Below are 24,597 nucleotides of genomic sequence, written 5' to 3'. Positions count from 1 at the left end.
AAATACCTACTTCATCTATTTTCTCCCACCCAACCCTACCGTCACCGGCCCCTCAGTTTCACCTGAATTACTGCAACAGCATCCTACTTAGCTCCCCATGTCAGTCTTGTTACATTTCAAACCCATCATCAGCACTGCGGATTAGTTTAAGATGCAAACATGATCCATTCATGCCTCTGCTGCATAGCCCAGAGCATAAAGTACAAACTCCTCAGCACTGCTAACAATGCTGTCATTTAAGAGTTGGCAAATTTTTCTCTAAAGGGTCAGACAGGAAGTATTTTTAAGTTTCGCAGGCCTTTGTAGGCTATCGCTCTGCTGCTATAGCACGAAAGTATCCTTGGCCTATATTTAAACAAATGAAAATGACATATTCCAATAAAACTTTATTTACAAAAATAGGCAGTGGGCCAGATTTGGCCTGTGGGCCAGTTTATGGACCCCTGCTCTAACCCACTTCAGCACAACTTCATCCCCTGATACTCTGATCCTCACCCAGATCTCCTCTAGAAAAGGGCTCTAGTCATACCAGTCTTGCTGCTGGTTCCCAAACTGCCCTGCTGTTGTGCGCCACTGCCTTTGCTCACATCCATCCTTTCTACCTACGTCTGGTGGAATGGTTTTTCTCCTTAAAGGCCAAGTTTGATGATCACTTTGAGATTTCCACTGATTCTCCCCCAAAGAGATTTAAGTATCCTTTATCTATATTTTCAAAGAACAGGGACATATGCCTCATACTTTTTTTTTATGGCCCCACAATGCCTGACACACCAGATGTTCAGTGTTTATTGGATGATGGTATAAATTAATTACTGAATAAATACATTTCAAAACTTACAGTCCTCCTAAGTCTTGGGCAAAATTCAGAAGTGTAATCCACACAAAGGATTCACAATCTCATGAAAACTCTGCAGTGCTGAGCTCTCCTTACAGTACACACTTAGTTATTGCAATCCATAAAAACATAGCATCACGAAGCTAAAAGAGGCCCTGGAGAGCATTAAAGCAGTGGTTTTTAAACTGTGTGTCTCTGGGCCCTCTGGTTGGTTCCTTGGGGTTCCTCAAGGAGAGGGGGAAGGTAAGAGAAGGGTAGGCTGGCGAATGAACCTTTCTCCCTAAACCTCTCACTCCAGCTTTTACCAAAGTTGCTCCTTATTTCATTAGCTAAAAGGTTCCTGCCATATTTAAAAAGAAATCTATATTATTCAGCACACTCATGCTCTGTTCACAGCTTGCATTCTAAATCTCCATTGTTTCCTGATCCTACTTCTGTATGGTTTGGCCCTATCTCCTGTCCTTCCTGCCTCTCATGGAATCACTGTACCTGTTGCATGATACTGCTTCTTTGAATCATGCTCCCTCAACTGAAATCCCCTAACTATGATTATACTCAACCCTTGGGTAAAATTTATAACCCAGGTGGTCCCAGCTCAAGCTTTGGGTTCCAACACTTGCACACAAACTCAACACTGCCTCCGAAAAGGAAATCAAGGAGGTTCTGGGGAATCAATGCTAAAAAAGTTACAGTTGTTACTCATACCTGAGTTGTTGTGTACCTGTGCCTGCCTTTTCACTAGAGTGTACACGTGCTGAGGGGGGAACTGAATCTTAGTAATAAAATAAAAGCTACTATATACTGAATGCTTACTCCTAATACTGGACTAAGTATAAACGTGCATCATGTAATATTCAAGAATCATGTGAGGATCACACAGCTTTAGAACTACAATGAGCCTTGGACAGAGATCACCTAGCCCAAAAACTGAGAGAGACACAGTAGATTAACAGTTATTCATTAATTTAAGAAGTATGTACTAAGCACCTGCATCCCTACACTGTTCTAGAAGCTACAGATTCAGTGCTAGCAACACAAAGTTCTTCATTTTCAGAAAACATATATTCTAGTAGACAAACAACAAATAAATGGATATACGATATGCTAGGGGAAGTGACAGAAAAAGGATGCCTCTTTACGTAGGACATTCAAGGAAGCCCTCATGGAGGCAACATTTAACCAGAGACCTGAGGAACTGAGAAATCAAGCCATATGGAATCTGGGAGAAAAGTGTTCCAGGTAGAGGGATGCAAAGGTTGTAAGAGGGGAATGTGCATGATGCATGTGAGAAAATGAGAGGCCAGAGTAGCTGGAGTAGAGTGAGCAAAAGGAGGGGGAGAGGAGGTGAGGCCAGAGAGGTAGCAGAACCAGATCATCTGGCTTTGGGCCACTCCAAGAACTCTGAATTTCAGCCAAAGATTCAAGATAATCAATTCCTAAAAATAAGTAAATAAAAAATGAAGTTTAGCTTCCACAAAAGAATGTATTATCAAGAACAAAATCTCATCTGCATGCCTAATCTGAAAATAGAGTTCCCAGCAATTCAGGATCACTATTACCTTATTTAGAATCAAAATGTCCTTATTCTACAAGAAATCTCTGTAGTTATCTAGTTTAAGCTCTCAGTTTTACTAATGTGGAAACTGAGGCCCAGAGAAATCACATGAGCAGCCCACTTACTGGCAGACCTGCGGCTAGAACATGGGTTCCTGCTTTCCTGTCCAGGGCTCTCCGGTAGCCCCTGCTGCCTCTGCACAGCAGTTCGGTGCTGACAGGTTTCTTGGTTACCTGTGTGGTAACCACCCCTGGCTCCCGTAACCTTTATAAGTCAGTAAGAGAATAGACGAGCTGCCACTATGAGGCATCTCCAGGACTATCCTCACCCCAGAACCTGTCATTATAAACTCCTGCATTTTCTAGTTTCTCATTCCCCACAGAGCTGAATACAGCCAGGCAGACAAGGTGAAGGCACATCAGGCACTGTCCCAGGCACTGTGAGGGATGTTTTTGTTGCTTTTGCTTGCCCAACATTCCTTACTCCCTATTCCCAGACAGGGCACTGCCGTTTCCAAGGTTCTGGTGGGGGCTACATAGTATCCAAGCCACCTATTAACCACAGATTGAGGTGGACATAGACCTGACCAATGAAAGAAACATCCCTCTGGCCATAATTAACACTACAAGAGAGAGCTGAGAATCAAGCAGAAACTAGATTTCCTTCCTGGGCTTTACAGATAAGAGCCAGAGAAAGAAGCTCTATGCCTGGATTTTCCAGTTATATGAGCTAAGGCATTTCCACTTTGTTCAGGTTAGTTTACATTAGGTTACTATTAATTGCAATCAAAAGAACTCAGACTCATGTAGGCATCTACATGATGCCTTCTTATTTCATCTAACAACTTTATAAGGTTGCCATTACTCACTCTATTTTAGACATAAGGAAACTGAATTAAGTGGCTTCCCCAAGTTCATATAGCAGATAAGACACATTCAAATCCAAGTCCTCCTGCCCCACGTTCCATTCAGTATTCAGTATTCAGAATTAACTCAAGAAGAAGAAACTCACTGCCATTCAGAAGCCAAAGAAATTCTGGTTTAAAAATTATAGGAGGATGTAGGGGACACGGGGACAGCAGCATTAAACCAGGTCAAAGGACCTGGCTTCTAGTTCTGGCTCTGTCCTATGACCTCAACTGCTATGACTTAGGGCAAGTAATTTCATTTACTTAGATGTTAGTTTTCTTATCTATTGACAAAATGAACTCGAGGTCCTTTTGAGTGAAAAAAAAAACCATACACACAAACAAACCAACATGGGTCTGCTTTAAGCATACAGATTCTACTGTTACCATATGCCAAGTAGATTTCAACTTGAATGGCAAGCCTAATAACAGGTAATGGCTCCTGGGGGACAATGTTGCAAAGAATTCTGAGCTCTAGGGATCCACGAAGTTATGAGCATTGACTTCCATGATCACAAGGAAGAAAAGAAAGTAACAGCTGCCTACCTGCCACACATCTGCCATCACTGAAAGAGTTTCACCTTGGCAAAGAAATGCTACCGTCTTTTACAAATGCAGACAGTACTTCTGCACCATCACTGATTCATCAGTACCTACCCAGGATTTTCACTCATTCCTCATGCATTTAACTTGGCTCCCCTTTATAAGCAAGGAATGAAAGTGCAAGAAAACTAAGTGGTTTGGAAAATATAGCTTGGTGCCACTAAAGAAAATATGTCTAAATGGCCTACATGAGGAGGGGGGAGGTATTTGAGGGGAACAATAATAATTACTCTGGTTTCTTAAAATATATACATATAGACTACGTGAGTAGGGTAACTCACAAGCTACCCTACTTAGCTTGTGAGTTAGGTAGGGTATTATCATGTCCATTTTATAGAAATGGAAAATGAGAGTCAGACTTGCCCAAGTTCACCCATTTCTAAGTAAGAGAAGCCAGATTTGAACCCAAGGCCCAGGTCTCTTTCCAATCCCACCGTCCTCATTAGTCCCACACTTCAAATGAGTTAACTAATCAAATTCCCATTGCAGAGTGACATATTCATTATTATTTGGAGTTGTTCGAATAATATAAGTTCCTCCCCCAGATAATCTGAAAAGTCATTACTCTCCATTTGTAATTTAATGGGTAGACATGCATTTGAGTACATATAAATTTAGCAAAATTGAACATAAAAGTTAAATGTTTAAAAGAATGATGCAGAAGAAATCAGTCTATTGGTGGGAGGTAGGGAAGGAAGATTTAGTTTCAATGCAATTTTATGAAACTTAATATAACCTTTACAACAATTCAGTGAGATGGAAATCTGGCATCAGGCATGTATTAGAGGAATGGAATGGAAGAACAGAAATTGAACCAGATTAAAACGCATCCTAGAAGTAACAGCAAATGCTTCAAGGAAGGCACTTACCAAAAGGCATACTATAACTTACTACATTTCATTAAGTCTGACAACCAGGGCTAAACCTGAATTAGAATATGTGCTTCTGGTATTGACCAGACTTTTCTGTATAAGGAATCCAGGCCAAACAAAATAACAGGCAAACTTTTGACACATCTAATCATAGTGAAAGCACAGGACATCCATCACTAGCTCTTCTAGTTAAAATTCCCACAAAAGAAGATGGGGAGTGGGGAATGGTTGGAAGAACAGGAGATAATACGCAAAGCAATGACAACACAAAATCAAAATTGCTTACAAGAATGTATGTTTCCTCTACGTCAGGGGGACAGTGTCCCTGAACAACACAGCCCATGTACTCACTTAAGGTAATGTGACACCTACTCACATCAATACATAGCAGAATTGGAAGTTTCACTGTCACGCGGTCCAAACCTATGACATATGCACAAAGTTCTTCTCAAACATCTCTGAAAAGCAGTCATCACTCTGTTTAATTACTTCCAGTGACAGGGAACTCAGCACCCTACAGGACTGTTACTGTCCCTGAGGCCCATTAACTCAAAAGTCTAAAACACATTTTCACCACTCAGGGAGCGGTGGAAGTGATCACAGGGCTATCCAAAGGGCTTGCCAACTCAACTGTGCCTCTTGTCTCGACCATTCCCAAATCCCCCCTTTCCCTGAGCAGGACTCAAAATTAGCACAGTGTTCATAAATCAGTGGTTTCAGAGTCAGAAGGGACCCTTACAACGCCAATACTGTGATATTCATACCACGGTTCTACAAAAGGAACCCCAGGAAGTGCTTAGGCCAAACTGGGAGGGAGAGTGTCCTGTTTCTCTTCCTCTCATTTCAGCCTAGGAAGCTTCCACTTTAATTTGTTATATATAGAGGACCAGGGTAGTTTTTTAAAAGGAGGAGGAGAAAAAAAAAGACCATTTACAGGTAAATAAACTGAGGTCTTGACACTTGCTTAATGAAATCATATAGCTAACAGTTGCAGGGTTCAGACAACAACCTGGTCTCCTGGCTCCTTCTCTGGTACTTTCTCTACCATATAACATCTGACGGCCTAGAGGGCAAAATTCAAACTCCGCAGTGATATACAAAGCCCTTTAAGATCTCTCCCGGTCCAATTTTTATGAGAGTCCCACATACCAGTCTCACTCAAATGTTTATTGAACCAACTTATATCAGACTCTTACACACCTCCACATCTTAGCGCATACTATTCTTTTAGCCTGAGATGCCCTTCTGCACTGCAGCCAACTAATCCTCTTTCAAGATTTGTTTTGGGCATCATCACCTCTATAAAGCCTTTTCTGATCCTCAGGTAGAACTGACCACATTCTTCTTTGTGCCCTACATAACACTTGCAAGGCTTTATGGCACTTGTTTTATGTCTATGTCCGTCTACTCCACTACTCCTTTTACATCATATTACTCTAACATGAGGCTGGTCAGAAAGTAGGTGCTTCATAGATGTTCATCAATAGGGAGAGTGTATTCATCTGGTCCAACCCCTTTCTGATGTTTAAGTATCCTCTGCTAACTGTCATTAATGCATGCATGCATACATTCATTCGAAAACATCTGAGTGTCTATGCAGTGCCAAGTGTATGCCAAGCAGAGTAGGATTTACTGTGAAATTAATGAGGTTTTAGCTTCGGGGTCCCTCACTTCCATCTTCCAAAGCTCTGAATCTCTCTTGGTGATTTTTATTTCTTAAAGACGGCAGACATAACTATAAAAACTTTCGGCCCCACAAAACCTAGATCCCTCCTTGGTGTCACGGACACAAAAGGGAACAAGACAAACATCTCTCCCCTCATGGAATTTTCTGTTTAACGGGAAAGACAGCCATTTTGTTCATTCATTCATTCAACAAACATTTACTAAGCAATGCTATGAGTCATGCATTGTGAGATGAAAACAACTGTCCCTGCCCTTAAGGAAAAGGTTCCTGTTCCCAGAGAAATGAAGGGACACCTGCTCTGATCAGGGAACAGAAAGTAGTTGAGATGACTGTAACACCGTGTTTGCGAAAGATGACCCTAAACTCGTCTCAAGAGGAACTGAGCCCTACTTATCGCGGAGACAAAGAGAAGAAAGAGTTCGGATGAATATGGTTTTTAATCTCATCTGGGGATGGGAGGCAGACAAGTAAAGAGCACAGGCAAATACGGTGTGGTCAGTTCTGCAACAGGAAGTGAAGGACAGTGAGGTTTCCCCTGAGTGCAAGTCTGTAGTGACGGCGAACTCATGACCTCACAAAGCCGCCCGTGCACTTTCCAGATAGAGATTTCTGAGGGTCTCCTTCCTCGTCCCCCAACCCCCGCCGCCGCAGGAGAAATCTGTTCCCCAATATGCGTCCCCCTTCCTTAAAATAAGGCTGTTCCTTCCCCAAAAAGCTGTCCGGTCTCTGAGGCCAACTCTCCTGTCCCCCTTGGGGCCACCTCCTTCACACAATGCTTATGGGACGGGGTGTGGTTTGGGGCTCGGGGTCCCTGTCGCAGGACTGCCCCCTCCTCAACCCGCCGTTTCCATAGCAACCAGCTCACCACTTCGCGGGCCCGGCTGGAGAAGTCGCCCTTGGGCCGGGGGCTCCGGCGGAACAGCTCATCCCGGCTTCCATCGACCCCGCCGCCCACCGCCACTCCCAGCGCCTTGTTCCGCGTCTTCACGGTCTTGACGCTGGCCCGGAATAGCAGCGTGATGTCCACGGCCATAGCGACCCGTACCCGCAGCCCCACACTGGGCCGGCTCACGTAAGCAGCCGGCGACCGCGGCGAGAACCCGGCCGCTGGAGGACTGGTCCTGCCCCGCACTCCTCCCCACCGGCAACTGCGATGCGAGAAGAAAGGTTCCGGCCTGAGCCCCGCTACCGCGGCGGGAGGAAAAAGATTCCGAACTCAGCGGCGCACCTGGCGGAGGAGGAACCCCGCGACGAGCTCACGGGCACCTCTTTCTCCCGGCAAAGCTTGGAGGGTTTAGCAGCGCGGAGAGCTCAGCGAGCTCTCCTGTGCTTTTTTGGGGCGTGTGGGCTCCGGGAGCGTGAGGACCGGGAAGCTGGGAGGCTCCTTCCCTTCTGGTGGCTCCCTCACTGAGAGCGGGCGGTTTGGTTGCGGGGGACGTGGAGGCGAGCCACCCTTGACCTTTGACTGCAAGGACTCACCTTGAGCAGGACAGAGGCACTTGGACGGTGACCCTCGGGGTGCAATAAGTGCTGAGACAGAGCAGATGTGCAAGGCATAGAGCTAGAGGCCAGAGGTCTTTCTTCTCCACCCTTCAGTCACCTCTTTGTAAAGTGAAGCCAGCATCCTCCTCGGAGTTTACTGTGAAAATTAAGTGAGCTGACGCGTGCTGTGTTTTGATGTTGCTTGGCTCCTAGTAAGTGGCCAATAAATGGTAGTAATCGTTAATAATATTATTATAATCACTCGTATTTGTGGTGATGGAAGAGGCTGTAGAGAAAAGGCGTCACCTGTGCAGAGATTTGAAGGATGAATAGGAACTTTAGATGGAGGCAAAGGTGAAAGAGTGGCCCTAATGTCGCTGGATTCTGTTCTTCCTTCATGCATAGTTTTTAATTGTACCGTCTTGAGCCATAGCTATTAAAATTGACAAGTCAGTCAATGAGTTTCTTCTGCATTTTTGGTTCATGGTTCTGTTTTGTGTTGTTTTTTGAGATGGGGGTCTGCTATGTTGCCCAGGCTGGATTGCAGTGGCTATTCAGAGGCGCCATCCTAGCTCATTACAGACTGGAACGCCAGGGCACAAACGATCCTCCGCGGCTCCGCCTCCTGAGTAGCTGGAACTGTAGGCACTTGCCACCATGGCTGGCCTAAGGATATTCAAAATCTCATTGATTTCTTCAAGATTTTTTTTTCCATAAAGAGGATGCACAAGTAGAATGTGTATTAAAATAGTGGTTTTAATGGTCAATATAAAAGTATTTTCATAATACTAAGATGTTATTTGCCTTTTCACTCTCACTTTCTCATGAGTTGCATACAGTTGAGTTTGCTAGACTGTGATATTGCAACGGAATAAATGCAGAACAGCTGTTTTCTATTAAGCCAGACTTCAAAAAAAAGATTTTCAAAAACATCAAAAGTTTTTAATTTCTCATATAGTGAATGTCGATAATGTCAATATAAACAAAAATTGTTTAGAGCCCTTAATAATTTTTAAGTGTGCAAAAGAGTTGAGACCAAAAGTTTGAGAACACTGTGTTAAAGAAATAAAGTTTATCAGAAATAGATGTCAAGAAAGTGTATATTTACCAGAAAGGAGGAAGGAAAAGTTTTTTTTTTTTTTTTTAGACGAAGTCTTACTGTGTCCCCCAGGCTGGGGTGCAGTGGCACGATCTCGGCTCACTGCAAGCTCCGCCTCCCGGGTTCACCATTCTTCTGCCTCAGCCTTCCCAGTAGCTGGGACTACAGGCGCCCGCCACCACGCCCAGCTATTTTTTTTGTATTTTTAGTAGAGATGGAGTTTCACCGTGTTAGCCAGGATGGTCTCCATCTGCTGACCTTGTGATCCTCCCGCCTCTGCCTCCCAAAGTGCTGGGATTACAGGCGTGAGCCACCTCACCTAGCCAGGAAAAGATTATTTAAACCCAAACTGTAGCCACTTCTTGCAGTTTAAGGAAAATGAATTTCCATACAGCTTTCTTCCACCTACTGCGGAAAAGAGAAAGAAATTACAAAACCTCTGCCAATGATTCTATCTTGCATAAATGGCCCTTTGTTTAATCCAGACATTAATCAGTTTTTGGCTATGCAAAGTTAAGCTTGGGGCAGAGTAGAAGGAAAGAGAGATTGCCCTGCATAGTAAAGTGAGGGGGATTGAATTGAGGGGAGAAAAAGAGAAGCCAGAACCCAGGGAGGGGGCCAGGAAAGTACAAAGTAGGTAACTGGGAAGGATCTTTGAGTGGGAGGGAGGCTGAACTACATCAAGCCTTCAGTGAGTGGTGCCTTGTGTGAACAGCGTGTTTGTTGCAGTTGGATATTTTGGGTAGAAGGGTAGGGACAAAAATCTAAGTTTTCTGTCTGGATTTGCAAGAGCAGAGAAGATTGTGGTGGATATAAGACCCAAGTTGAGCTCAAAACATCAGGTTGTAAATCCACAAGTGACCAGAGGGCATAAAATTCCTAGATAAGTCACAAAGATCTTGAGGTGGCTGCTGAACTTTCCACAGACCGTGGGATATGGGGTTGTGCTTTTTAAATTTTGTGTTTATTCTTTAATTTCAAAGAGCAAAATGACTTCAGTTGACAGTTGACTAATAACTATATTAAGCCCCATAAAGCTGAGAGGGGATGTGGATTAAAAGGATGAGCAGAAATATAAGAGTATACTACTGCATCTCCAGGGTTCAAATGATCCTCCCGGCTCAGCCTCCTGAGTGTCTGGGACTATAGGTGCATGCCACCATGCCTGGCCTGTTGGACGTAGTACTCAACTGCCCAGTTGGATGTAGTACACAAATTATGTTTTCTTTATGCGTTCAGCAAACATTCATTGGGCCAGACACTGTTCTGAAAAATACACAGTCGACTCTTGAACAACACAGGTTTGAACTGCATGCGACCACTAATACTCAGACTTTCTTCTGCCTTTGCAACCCCTAAGACAGCAAAACCAACCCCTCCTGCTCCTCAGCCTACTCGATGTGATGATGGTGAGGATGAAGACCTTTACTTTCTGATGATTCACTTCTATTTAATGGATAGTAAATTTATTTTCCCTTCTGATTATTTTCTTAATACCATTTTCTCTAGCTTACTTTATCGATAGGATACAATATCTAATACATATGACATACAAAATATGTGTTAAGTGACTGTTGATGTTATTGATAAGGATTCTGGTCAACAGTAGGCTATTATTAGTTAAGATGTTAGGGAGTCAGAAGTTATACACGAATTTCCAACTGTGAAGGGTGGAGGAGTCATCAAGGATCAACTGTATTGGCATCCCTAAATATTGCTCCCTACAGCAGAAACTCCTATACAAGGAGACTAGATGTAGGCTGCCAGTGAAAACCAACGTCTCATTTCTGGGCAGCGAATTTAGGAGCTAATGTATGATTCACCATGCTCTCTTTTCCCTCTGCTGTGACAACCTCTAATGTTCCAATGTTCCATCAGCTTGAGTCCTTAAGTAAATATGACATGGAGCATAGCCAACCAAGGACATTGTATTGGTCAGAGTTCTCTAGAGGGACAGAACAAATAGGATAGATGTATATATAAAGGGGAGCTTATTAAGGAGTATTGACTCACACGGTCACAAGGTGAGGTCCCACAATAGGCCATCTGAAACATGCGGTGTTTGGTTTTCTGTCCTTCTGATAGTTTGCTGAGAATGATGGTTTCCAGCTTTATGCATGTCCCTACAAAGGACATGAACTCATCCTTTTTTACGGCTGCATAGTATTCCATGGTGTGTATGTGCCACATTTTCTTAATCCAGTCTATCATTGATGGGCATTTGGGTTGGCTCCAAGTCTTTGCTATTGTAAATAGTGCCACAATAAACTTACGTGTGCATGTGTCTTTATAGCAGCATGATTTACAATCCTTTGGGTGTACACCCAGTAATGGGATGGCTGGATCAAATGTTATTTCTAGTTCTAGATCCTTGAGGAATCGCCACACTGTCTTCCACAATGGTTGAACTGGTTTACACTCCCAAAAACAGTGTAAAGGTGTTCTTATTTCTCCACATCCTCTCCAGCACCTGTTGTTTCCTGACTATTTAATGATCGCCATTTTAACTGGTGTGAGATGGTATCTCATTGTGGTTTTGATTTGCATTTCTCTGATGGCCAGTGATGATGAGCGTTTTTTCGTGTGTCTGTTGCCTGCATAAATGTCTTCTTTTGAGAAGTGTCTGTTCATGTCCTTTGCCCACTTTTTGATGGGGTTGTTTGATTTTTTTCTTGTAAATTTGTTTAAGTTCTTTGTAGATTCTGGATATTATCCGTTTGTCAGATGGGTAGATTGCAAAAATTTTCTACCATTCTGTAGGTTTCCTGTTCACTCTGATGAAACTACCATCTTTTGCTGTGCAGCTCTTTAGTTTAATTAGATCCCATCTGTCAATTTTGGCTTTTGTTGCCATTGCTTTTAGTGTTTTAGACATGAAGTCCTTGCCCATGCCTATGTCCTGAATGATATTGCCTAGGTTTTCTTCTAGGGTTTTTATGATTTTAGGTCTAACATTTAAGTCTTTACCACCTTGAATTAATTTTTATATAAGGTGTAAGGAAGGGATCCAGTTTCAGCTTTCTACATATGCCTAGCCAGTTTTCCCAGCACCATTTATTACATAGGGAATCCTTTCCGCATTTCTTGTTTTTGTCAGGTTTGTCAAAATCAGATGGTTGTAAATGTTTGGTATTATTTCTGAGGGCTCTGTTCTGTTCCACTGGTCAATATCTCTGTTTTGGTACCAGTACCATGCTGTTTTGGTTACTGTAGCCTTGTAGTATAGTTTGAAGTCAGGTAGCGTGATGCCTCCAACTTTGTTCTTTTGGCTTAGGACTGTCTTGGCAGTGCAGGCTCTTTTTTTGGTTCCACATGAACTTTAAAGTAGTTTTTTCCAATTCTGTGGAGAAAGTCATTGGTAACTTGATGGGGATGGCATTGAATCTATAAATTACTTTGGGCAGTATGGCCATTTTCACAATATTGATTATTCCTATCCATGAGCATGGAATGTTCTTCCATTTGTTTGGCATTGACACTCAATATTAACCATCACAGACATGTACTAAGATTGAGAATTGTCCACAGATTTGTGGGTGTTTGTTAACTGCAGCAGCATTAGCCTGTCCTGACTGATGACAACCAATATCTAGGTATCTACCAAAACAAGAATGTTAGATGTATTCTACACTCACCATCTTAATAGTATTATTCCTCAGTGAATGAAGCATGGAGAGGAAAGAACAGTTGTGCCTAAACCTAACCAGTGGAAAAGACCAGGCTGGCAGGGTCAGAGTGGCAGAAACCTTGGAAGACTGTGACCATGGCAGGGTAGAATTTATAACGCAAGAGGAAAGGCCTTCAAAAACATATACCTTCACATTAGGAAGTAAACTTAATGAAATTCATTGAAAACCATTTTTTTCCCCTCAAGGACTCTGGAAAGGACCCTGACTCTAGGGATGAGAAGCTCAAAGAAGAAACTTTTGTTCCCAATAGGGAACCTAGATAAAGAATTCAGGGTGGGTTTCTTTTGGTTTTTTTTTTTTTTTTTTTTTTTTTTGAGACGGAGTTTTGCTCTTGTTGCCCAGGCTGGAGTGCAATGGTGTGATCTCGGATCACTGCAACCTCCACCTCCTGGGTTCAAGCAATTCTCCTGCCTTTACTCAGCCTCCCAAGTAGCTGGGATTACAGATGTCCTCCACCATGCCCAGCTAATTTTTGGGGGGAATGTGTATTTTTAGTAGAGATAGGGTTTCACCATGTTGGCCAGACTGGCCTCGAACTCATGACCTCAGGTGATCCACCCACCTCGGCCTCCCAAAGTGCTGGAATTACAGGCATGAGCCATTGAGCTCGGCCCAAGGTGGGTTTCTTCCGGCAGCTCCCCCAGAAGTTTAGCTTTGAAACAGATGTGCGCAAAAAGGGAGGGAAAGGCAGGAAGCAAACAGGAGGTTGTCATGGTCCAGCCCTTTGAGGTGTGGCCTTTGTCCCCCAACCACCCGTTGAAGTAATATGGTTTGGCTATAACTCCACCCAAATTTCATCTCGAATTGTGATCGGAATTATATCCCCATGTGTCAGGAGAGGGACCTGGTGGGAGGTGATTGGATCACGGTGGCAGTGTCCCTCATGCTGTTCTCATGATAGTGAGTGGGTTTTCATGAAATCTGATGGTTTTATAAGGGGCTCTTGCCCCTTCACTCTCTCCTGCTGCCGTGTTAAGAAGGTACCTGCTTCTCCTTCGCCTTCCACCATGATTATAAGTTTCCTGAGGCCTCCCCAGCCATGCAGAACTGTGAGTCAATTAAGCCTCTTTCCTTTATAAATTACCCAGTCTCAGGTAGTATTTTTACAGCAATATGAAAACGGACTAATACACAGAGGGTACCTAAAGGAGGGGCTGCCACTACCTCATTCCTACCTGATTCTTGTTCTGGATCCTGAGCCCCTTGCCCTGGCCTACTGGCTTGTTTTATCCTACTTTCTGTCTCCTCCCACCCTGTAATGAGCTAAATGTTGGCTATGCCCAAAAGATATGTCCATATCCTGATCCCTAGAACCCATGAACCTGACCTTACTAGGAAAGGAAGTCTTTCCAGATATAGTTAAATTAAGGACCTTGAAATGAAGAAATGATTTTGGATTATCCTGGTGAGCCCTAAATCCAATAGCAAATATCTTTAAAACAGACACATAGAATAGAAGACCATGTGAAGACAGAGGCAGATACTGGAGAGATACAGCCACAGGCCCGTGAATCCTGATGACCACCAGAAACCGGAGGAAGCAAGGAAGAATTCTCCCCTGGAGTCTCTGAAGGGAGCGTGGCCCTGCCAACACCTTGATTTTGGACTTCTGTCCTTCAGGACTGTAAAAAACAAATTTCTGCTTGTGGTCATTTGTTACTGCAACCATAGGAAATTAATGTGCACCCTAACTCTTTTCCCTGCCCATCCTTCCTCCATTACCTATTCTCTACTTCCTGGGTGTGGCCCTCAGCCCCTGTTTGGGTTCTCAGCCCTGCAGGTAAGCCACCTTCAGCTTCACTGGGTCTGTACCTTTCTTGTGGTTGATTAGTCCTGCAGCTGCCTAGCCTGGTGCTCTTCTTTCCTTCCCCATCTCTTATTTGATCTCCCCTTGGAGAATCACAACTGACCAGGCCCCCTGTCCCACAAGGAAAACTGGAGGCCAGAATGAACTGAATCTAACCAAAAAGCACACCAAAATGGGCTCTTTTCATCAAATGTGCAGCAGAAAGGGTGTCCGTGCAACAAATATTTCACTCTCCATGTGTGACTCAGAGAAGGTAGACATACTCAACTCTTGTTTCCAACTTCTCTATTTAGGAGCTATTTGAATGCAGAAGATAGGAGAGAGCTTGTATGGCGGTTCTGCCAGCGGCTGTGGCGTCTGGAGTGTCTGCACCCAAGGAGCTGCCCTTCTCAGTCTAGAAAGACCATTCAGCTGGGCACGGTGGCTCACGCCTATAATCCCAGCACTTTGGGAGACCAAGGTGGGTGGATCACCTGAGGTCAGGCATTCAAGACCAGTCTGACCAACATCACGAGACCCCGTCTCTACTAAAAATACAAAAATTAGAGGGCATGGTGGCGCACACCTGTAGTCCCAGCTGCTCGGGAGGCTGAGGCATGTCACTTGAACCTGGGAAGCAGAGGTTGCAGTTGAGCCGAGATCATGCTACTGCTCTCCAGCCTGGGTGACAGAGCAAGACTCTGTCTCAAAAACGAATAAAAGAAAGCCCATTCTAAGCAGTTCAAGTAAGTGCAGAGAGAGGAAGGGGACAGTTGCCCACACAGCCAAGTCAGTCCCAGGGATAGTGAACAACAAGTTGCCTCCAGAACTTCAACATTAGGAGCCACTGGATAACAAGAGTCAGCACAGGGACAAAACAGGTGCCAAGATGTCAAGGATTCTTCTTTTGTCATCCTGAGTCCATCCGACTAAATTTCAAGAGGTCAGGTTAGAAAGAGCAAAGTTGATGGGGCATTTACGTGTGATTTGAACTCTTACCTGTCATATTTCAGGCAATCACCATGAGAAGCTTGACTTAGGAAGTTAAGGAAGACATGTCTTTTTGTTGATTTTCACATGGGAAGACGTGTGTGTGTGTGTGTGTGTGTGTGTGCACGCGCATGTGTGTGTTTGGTTGTGGTGAGACACAAGGGTTAAAAACTAACTGCTTCTCAGTTTGTGGTGTTTCCTGCCATCAGCAATGGCCTTGGGGATGACCCCCACTCCTCCCTTCTAGCCCTCAAGAAGACTCAGTTGTCTCTTGCTCCAAATTAGTATTCAGGAATACAAAGCCCAGCAAGTGCAAGGGGGCTCAGCATGACATGCACACAGTGTGGCACAGCCCAAGAGTCCGGCTTTGGAGGCAGCAATCTCTCAGAACTAAGACCACCCTGAATTAAAACCATCCTGTCAGCATCCCTTTACTCTGACCATGCAGGATGGTCTTCGAGCTCCACAAATATCCTTGAAGCCAAGAGTCACAATTCAGTTGGGAATCACACAAGCCCAGCCAGCAGGCAAAGATGGAGGCCAAAGGGCAGCTGAGCATCCATCATCACTGCTCTCTACTCCCAGAGCTACTCGGAGGTGGGCACTAGCGAACAAAGGCCCTCAGAAGAGAGAAGGGGACATCACTGCCCAATTAACCGCCGTCCTGCCTTTGGCCTGTAGGCCTCTGCACACTGTAAGCCTAGACCAGCCTCAACTATATCACACATTGACTTTTTTCCTCTCAGGACAATGGTAGCCTGGAGTATTGTAATACCCATGGAATTTTTATAGGGTACCTAAGGGATATTTATCAGATCTCTGAGTTCTTTCTAGTTAAAACAGAAGTCCAGGAAACAGTTAACAGAGGATGACTAATAGGAAACAAAAACACAACACCCCTACAACCTGAGATTCAGAGATGGAAAGACTTGGGTTTGAATTCAGCCGCCCAACTCACCAACTGTGTGACTCTGGGCACGTTACTTCACCTCTCTGAGCCTCTGTCTAAAAAATGCAGACAAACCCTTTTAACTGCTCCTGATTTCTGTGAGTAGGGATTTCCTTTTTATACCTCTCCATGGAAGCAGCCTTAGTCATGTAGTTTTGAGGCAACATCGGCCAGTCTGCATTTTTCAGTTGGTCAAAGCAATCTATCAACTGAGGACATTTGGTCTTTTGCCTTCACCCTTTAACCTGAGCCAGTGGGAGGCAGTGACCTGGCTGAGGACTGTGTTCTGCAGACTCATACATTACCTCAGAGAGAAGCTAAAAACCAGAACGCTGCCAGAACTCTTTCTGCCTCTCTCTTCCTCATTGTCATTATCATCTCCTCAAGTCAGTTTTCTGTGCTTCTCTGTTCCTACGGCTGAACATGAGCCCCACTCAACGCCTACATTTATTAATATATGAGATACCCCTTAATACGGTTTGGCTGTGTCCTCATTCAGATCTCAACTTGAATTGTATCTCCCAGAATTCCCACATGTTATGGGAGGGACCTAGGAGGAGGTAACTGAATCATGAGGGCCGGTCTTTCCCATGCTATTCTCATGATAGTGAATAAGTCTTATGAGATCTGATGGGTTTATCAGGGGTTTCCACTTTTGCTTCTTCCTTGTTTTCTCTTGCTGACGTAAGAAGTCCTTTTCGCCTCCCACCATGATTCTGAGGCCTCCCCAGCCATGTGGAACTGTAAAGTCCAATTAAACCTCTTTTTCTTCCCAGTCTTGGGTATATCTTTATCAGCAGCATGAAAACAGACTAATACAGTAAATTGGGATCAGTAGAGTGAGGCATTGCTGAAAAGATACCCGAAAATTTCAATGTGAATTTGGAATTGGGTAACAGGCAGAGATGGGAATTGTTTGAAGGGCTCAGAAGAAGACAGGAAAATGTGGGAAAGTTTGGAACTCCCTAGAGACTTGTTGAATGGCTTTGCCCAAAATGCTGATAGTGATATGGACAATAAAATCCAGGCTGAAGCGGTCTCAGATAGAGATGAGAAACTCCTTGGGAATGTAAGCAAATTTGATTCTTGCTATGTTTTAGCAAAGAGACTGGTGGCATTTTGCCACTGCCCTGGAGATTTGTGGAACTTTGGACTTGAGAGAGATGATTTAGGGTATCTAGTGGAAGAAATTTCTAAGCAGCGAAGCATTCAAGACGTGACTTGGGTACTGTTAAAGGCATTCAGTTTTATAAGGGAAGCAGAGCATAAAACTTTAGAAAATTTGCAGCCTGACTATGCAATAGAAAAGAAAAATCCATTTTCTGGGGAGAAATTCAAGCTGGCTGCAGAAATTTGCATAAGTAGCAAGGAGCCCAATGTTAATCTCCAAGACCATGGGAAAAATGTCTCCAGGCCATGTCAGAGACCTTCATGTCAATCCCTCCTGTCACAGGCCTGGAGGCCCTAGAAGAAAAAGTGGTTTTGTGGTCTGGGCCCAGGATCACCATGCTTTGTGCAGCTTAAGGGCTTGGTGGCCTGCACCCCAGCCTCTCCAGCCATGGCTGAAAGGGGCCAACATAGCTGAGGCTGTGGCTTCAGAGGGTCGAAACTCCAAGCCTTGGCAGCTTCCACTTGGTGTTGAACGTGCAGGTGCTCAGAAGTCAAGAAGTGAGGTTTGGGAACCTCCACCTAGATTTCGGAAGATGTATGGAAATGCCTGGATGTCCAGGAATAAATTTTCTGCAGGATGACAGCCCTCATGCAGAGCCTCTGCTAGGGCAGTGTGGAAGGGAAATGTGGGGTTGGAGTCCCCACACAGAGTCCCTATGGGGCACTGCCTAGTGGAGCTGTGAGAATAGGGCCACTCTTCTCCAGCCCCCAGAATGGTTGATCTACCAACAGCTTGCACCAGGCACCTGGAAAAGCCACAGACACTCAATGCCAGCCCATGAAAGCAGCTGGGAAGGAGGCTGTACCCTGCAAAGCCACAGGAGCAGAGATGCCTAAGACCGTGGGAACTTACTTCTTACATGAGTGTGACCTGGATATGAGACCTAGAGTCAAAGGACATCATTTTAGAGCTTTAAAATTTAGGCCGGGCACGGTGGCTCAAGCCTGTAATCCCAGCACTTTGGGAGGCCGAGACGGGCGGATCACGAGGTCAGGAGATCGAGACCATCCTGGCTAACACAGTGAAACCCTGTCTCTACTAAAAAATACAAAAAAACAAAAACTAGCCAGGCAAGGTGGCGGGCGCCTGTAGTCCCAGCTACTCGGGAGGCTGAGGCAGGAGAATGGCGTAAACCCGGGAGGCGGAGCTTGCAGTGAGCTGAGATCAGGCCACTGCACTCCAGCCCGGGCAACAGAGCGAGACTCCGTCTCAAACAAAAAAAAAAAAAAAAAAAAAAATTTAACTGTCTGCTGAATTTCGGACTTGCATGGGCCCTGTAACCCCTTTGTTTTGTTCAATTTCTCCCATTTGGGATGACTGTATTTATCCAATACTTGTATCCCCATTGTGTTTAGGAAGTAACTAGCTTGTTTTTTATTTTACAGGCTCATGGGTGGAAGGGACTTGCCTTGTCTCAGGTAAGATTTTGGACTGTGGACTTTTGGGTTAATGCTGAAATGAGTTAAGACTTTGAGGAACTGTTGGAAAGGCATGATTGGTTTTGAAATATAAGAACATGAGATTTGGAAGGACCAGGGGCGGAATGATATGGTTTGGCTATGTCCCCATTCAAATCTCAACTTGCATTGTATCTCCCAGAATTCCCATGTTGTGTGAGGGATCTAAGAGGAGGTAATTGAATCATGAGGGCCGGTCTTTCCCATGCTATTCTCATGATAGTGAATAAGTCTCATGAGATCTGATGGGTTTATCAGGGGTTTCCACTTTTGCTGCTTCCTCGTTTTCTCTTGCCACCACCATGTAAGAAGTGCCTTTCACCTCCCGCCATGATTCTGAGGCCTCCCCAGCCATGTGGAACTGTAAGTCCAATTAAACCTCTTTTTCTTTCTAGTCTCAGGTATGTCTTTATCAGTAGCATGAAAATGCACTAATATACCCCTAGTCACAGAAAGGGTCTAACTTGATGTCTCAATCCCAAGTCCCATACTGGCCCAGCTTGAGACAGACCTTCCCCTGGTCTGGTCAGCTAGGCTTTAGCATCTGGGTCCAATGTGACTGTCAGGATACACTCTCTGGCTGGGGATTTGTGGGGAGGGGATATGTTAATATTTTATTGCTGCTATAACAAATGATCACATTGTGGCTTAACCAATGCGAATTTGTTATCCTACAGTTATAGAGGTCAAAGTCTAATGTGGGTTTCACTGGACTAAAATCAAGGAGCTGGAAGGGCTGTGTTCCATTCTGGAGACTCTGAGGGAGAATCCACTTCTTTGCCTTCTCCAGCTCCTAGAGGCTGCCCACGTTCTTTGGTTCACGGCCCTACACTCCTTCTCCGAAGCCAGGTATGATGGGTGGAGATCTCACATTGCATCACTCTGACACTGACTGTCCTGCCTCCCTCTTCCACATTTAAGGACGCCTGTCATGACATTGGGCCCACCCAAATAGTCCAAGATAAGCTCCCTATCTGAAGGCTAGCTGATCAACATCACAGATTCCATCTGCAACCTGAGTGCTCCTTGCCAAGTGAAATACATATTCACACATTCAGGGGTTAGGACTTGGACATTTTTTGGGGGCCATTATTCAGTCTACCACAAGGATGTAGCTCCAATAAAAAGAGAGGGTGATTATGAGCTGGGTAGACACCCCTTTTGTGTCTTCCTGGAAGACAGAGAGATCCACCTACTCTTTTCCATTTCTCAATGTTTGTAGGCCTGCTCTGGTGATATTCCAAGGGTCTACAGAAATTAAGAAAACAGAACCTTTTCCCCTTGAGGATCTAACCTAGTAGGAGACACACCAATATCCAAACACAAGGCAATGTTCTTCTGAAAGCTTCTAGTCCTTTCTGCCTCTTTTAAGGTACTTATCCCACCCTGTTCACCCCATTTTAGAGGCATCAACTCACAACAATGTGATCAACAGTCATCAAAGTTCAAGGCCTCTCTCTCCCCTCCTTCTCCTGGCCCCCAGGTTGGGAAGTTTGGTGCAACTTCTTCCCAGGGCTGACTTCGTCCACCCCAGGAGTTTCATAAAGCACCTCATAAAACCCCATTTACTGGTTTCCCCAACATAATGGCAGAAATAAACTGCTTGATACACACTTGGAAATCCCCTCCAGAGAACGTGTGCATTGTTTTGTTGGCATGGCATCTTGGTTTCCAACTTGAATTTCCACCACCTTTGCTTTTTTGACAGTATCTTCCATGATTAAGATGGCTGAATCCTCCACTTTTTATTGAGTTGGACAGCAAATCACAGAATAAATGCTTTCCCTTGCGCTTTAAAAGGATTTAATAGGAAAATATTTTTCCTACATCCTGTTTCAAGGGGAAAATGTGATTTTAAGGGGCATTTTATAGTTCACAACAGGATATTGAAGGGCATTTGGTTTTGCTTAGTTTATTATGACTGTGTTTCTCCAGCATGAAGTAGTGTTTTTTGTGATTATTTAGATTAGTGTGATTATGGTAGGTAGGCAGCCATAGAATTATGGAAATTTAGTACTGGAAAGAACCTTAAATATCATCCAGGCCAAACTCCCTCATTTTTCAGATGAGAAAACAAATGACTTGTCCAAGATCACATGTTGAGTTGCAGGGGAAAATGAGATTAGAATCTTTATCTTCCAACTGTTTAATGTCCCCCAAATAGTTCTGTGGCGAGAGTAGGAGTAAGGAAAGTAGCATTTATTCGAAGAGATCCCTATGTATCTGTAAGCCCTTCTGAATATGAGAATTGGAGTAACTAGTATGTGTGGATTTGTGTGGATTTCATTCATTCATTCATCCATTAAGCTAGCCAGTCAGTGAATCATATTCTAAACATATTTCTAGTGTCTACTCAGTAGGTGACACGTGCTAGGTGCTGAAAATATAAAAGCAAAGCTGAAGTCCCCGCCTTGGAGCAAGTCAAGGAGTAATGAAAATGGACAGACAAGTATATACAGACATAATAAACATAAATGTGATAATAGAGTTTGTTATTTTTCCATAGCAGCTTCAAAGCATGAAATTAAAAAGCTACAGGACATGATCAGCACTCCAGATATAGAGTTGGAGAGATGCTTTCCTTGTGGTCTATTTCTGGCCCTTTCATTATCTCTGTCTTGATGGAACTCTATGGAGCAGGAACCACCTGTTAGCCTGGCATTGTGGCAAGAGCCTCAGTTCTGTGTCAGACAAGCTTGGGTTCAAATCCCAGTCACTTATTAGGAATGGGTTCTTGCGAGGTTATTTCCTCATCTGTGAAAAAAGATAAAAACACATCCATCAGAGTTGTTGTACATGTGTATTAGTCTGTTCTTACACTGCTGATAAAGATATACCCAAGACTGTGTAATTTATAAAGAGAAAAAAAGAGCTTTAATGGACTCACAGTTCCACATGGCTAGGAAGGCCTCACAATCATGGCAGAAGGTGAAAGGCACATCTTACATGGTGGCACGCAAGGACAGAATGAGAGCTAAGCGAAAGGGGTTTCCGCTTATAAAACCATCAGATCTCATGAGACTAATTCACTACCATGAGAATAGTATGGGGGAAACCACCCCCATGATTCAATTATCTCCCACCGGGTCCCTCCCACAACTCGTGGGAATTATGGGAGCTGCAACTCAAGATGAGATTTGGGTGGGGACACAGCCAAACCATATCAACATGTTAAATGAGATGATCTATATAAAGTGTGTAGCACAGCATCTGGTGCAGTTAGTCATAAAAATTCCAGCTATTGTGGCAATGGGGATTTTGAGGATGAAACTAGACAGAAGAAATTTCAGACTGGCAATGCCAAGGCATCTGGAGGTGGTAAGAAGTCTTCTTTAGATTTTGGAAGGAAGCTTGGTTACTTTCAGTCTTCCGTATCACCCAATGAATGTGTATTGTTCAAGAGAGAAGGCTGAGATGGTACCTTGGACGAGTGTTTGGAATTAAAGGAAGCACTTAGAAAGTAATCGGGCACATGGTTTGGGTAAATCTCAGAGAATGTTTCTGGGATTTGGAATATTTATTCTGGAGAAGAGAAGATTTGGGGGTTGGATGAAATGAAAGTCCTCAAGCACATGAACCAGTGGTGGAGAGCAGCTGTTCCCTATTTCTGTTTTGGACTGAAGGAGAGGAAATGAGCTTACATTGAAGCATGAGGGATTTAGGCTAAACATGAAGAAGAATTTCCTGGATGTGGGTGTTGTTGGACTTTGGAATGAGTTACCAAGGTGTCTAAAATAAGGACAGTGTCTCTCTGGCTGCAGATCTTGAAGTTTGGAAGCCTCGGCTCCATGCAGGAGTGTCTACACTCACACACTCTTTCCAAGTGGGAGAGTCTATGACATTAACGGGATCTTCTAACATGAGGATATGAGTCTCAGTCAACCCCAAACCACTGTCCAAAACCTTGTTCTAGCATAAGAAATGGTTGTGGTAGGAGCTGGATGATTATCTCTGGCATTCTGCAGTTTGACATTCCACAAATACCACGATTGCTTATGTAGGCTACTCCAGTGACCAAACACCTCCCCTCCTTGAAGTTTATTAAGAAATTCTCTGCAGGGCTTCTTTCACCAAAAGTGCATTTAATAGAGCTTGGAATTTCCTCACAATGCATTTATTTTTGTTGATATATTTTTAGGTCTCCATTATTACTTGTCTTCACCTTCCTTTGCTTTGTAGGCATAAGTTATCAATAACCAGGCATTGACCACACCGCAGGGGTTCTCCCCTACCCTCCCAGGGAAGCTAAGTCTTTAGCTGTTAATTTCAGAAGGTTTTAAGCCAACCACTAGTTTTCATAATTGTACATCAAAAAGGCAGGCAAATTGCAGCAGCTCTAAGTTCAAAGTCAGGACACAAAGGTCTCACTGTGAGCATCACAGCGAATAGTTTTGGGTTACCCTCACCCCAAAAGTAGCCCATGATGGGTTAGATTTTTATTTTTAAATAAACTTAGAGTTGAATAACTAGCCCTTGTAAGGGACTTCAACAAAGAGGCTGTATGTTGGCAGATATTAAATATGCCCCATACACCCCAAATTGTTTTGTCCAGAATGTCTCATTTACTATAATTTCATTGATAAAGCCCCTGATTGTAGCCCAGGGACTTTCACATATTGGCTGCCTCCTGTCGGACCCACAGGCCTCTATTGGTGGCTCCGAATCAGCCCTTCAAGGCCTTCGATCCCCTGCTGTAGAGGAACTGGGTGATGGTATCTATAAACCAACAGACTTGCTCTTTTCCAGTAAATCCCCCACAGAGTCCAGAAAAATATGCAAGCAGTCATTTTACTTCAAGTTTCTACTCACACAGGGTCAACAGAGGGAAGAAAGGCAGAGGCAGCTGCCCTAGAAGCAGCCATCATCCCAGCCCCATAGCCAGCATGAAATCTTAGCCCTCTTTTCCTTACACACGGCCGTGGGCACTCTTGTAGTCGGCACCGAAATCTCCTCCCTGAAGACCTTCTTTCTCTTCCTCCCTTCTTCCTTCCTCTGCTTCTTGGTCCACTGAAGTCCCTGGAGATCCCCTGGGTCCTGTCCTCTTTGGGTTGTCATTTGTCTTTGCTTCTGTTGCTCAAGCCAGGGCTGAAGGAAATTTGCTGCGCCCCCCTAGGTACTGTTGTCAGAGTGGACTCTGGGTTGAGTCAGACCTTTCATTTGTGTGCTTCAAGTCTAAGCTTTGCAAGCGCCTTCTCTATGTTACGTCTGCCTCCTTCCTCTTTAGTTTGTCTTTTATTTGTCTTAGTCTTGAGGAGGGAAAGTTTCAGGAAATTGAGGATGGGAATATAATGGAAAATCCATTCCCCACTGGAAAATATTCTGAAATTTCTGGCTTGGGCAACAGCTGTCATTGATAAAGATAGATAATGATGAAGATAATGATAATGATAGCCGATCCTATGTAGTACTCATTAAGTACCAAGCACTATTAAGTGCTTGAGGGAGAATAAATCATATAATCCTATGTGGCTCGTATTCTTGTCATATGCATTTCGTTGATATAAAAAAAAATCAA

The 24,597-nt window shown here is 44.0% G+C and overlaps 1 protein-coding gene and 1 long non-coding RNA gene across 4 annotated transcripts in view; one reads left to right on the top strand and one right to left on the bottom strand.

Annotated features, from left to right (window-relative positions):
* STX18 (syntaxin 18) overlaps positions 1-7,576 on the bottom strand; it is a 125,575-nt gene extending 117,999 nt beyond the window's left edge. For 2 of the 3 annotated variants that reach the window (XM_078001863.1, XM_028848104.2), the window contains exon 1: positions 7,325-7,576. Coding sequence is in view for 2 of the 3 variants with exons in the window: in XM_028848104.2 (XP_028703937.1) it covers positions 7,325-7,492 (168 nt within the window). In the remaining variant the exon portion in view is untranslated. 3 annotated transcript variants of the gene reach the window in all.
* Positions 7,577-7,671: 95 nt separating this feature from the next.
* Positions 7,672-20,714, top strand: LOC106998236 (uncharacterized). The gene is made up of 6 exons (XR_013417766.1): positions 7,672-8,153; positions 14,830-14,996; positions 19,011-19,043; positions 19,341-19,445; positions 19,760-19,931; positions 20,489-20,714. It is a non-coding gene; the product is annotated as an uncharacterized LOC106998236 (long non-coding RNA).
* Positions 20,715-24,597: the final 3,883 nt, after the last annotated feature.

The sequence above is a fragment of the Macaca mulatta genome, chromosome 5 (genome assembly GCF_049350105.2).
Source record: "Macaca mulatta isolate MMU2019108-1 chromosome 5, T2T-MMU8v2.0, whole genome shotgun sequence".
Lineage (NCBI taxonomy): Eukaryota > Metazoa > Chordata > Mammalia > Primates > Cercopithecidae > Macaca > Macaca mulatta.
The sequence above is the reverse complement of the archived record's forward strand: the minus strand, read 5'-3'. Positions and strand labels throughout refer to the sequence as shown.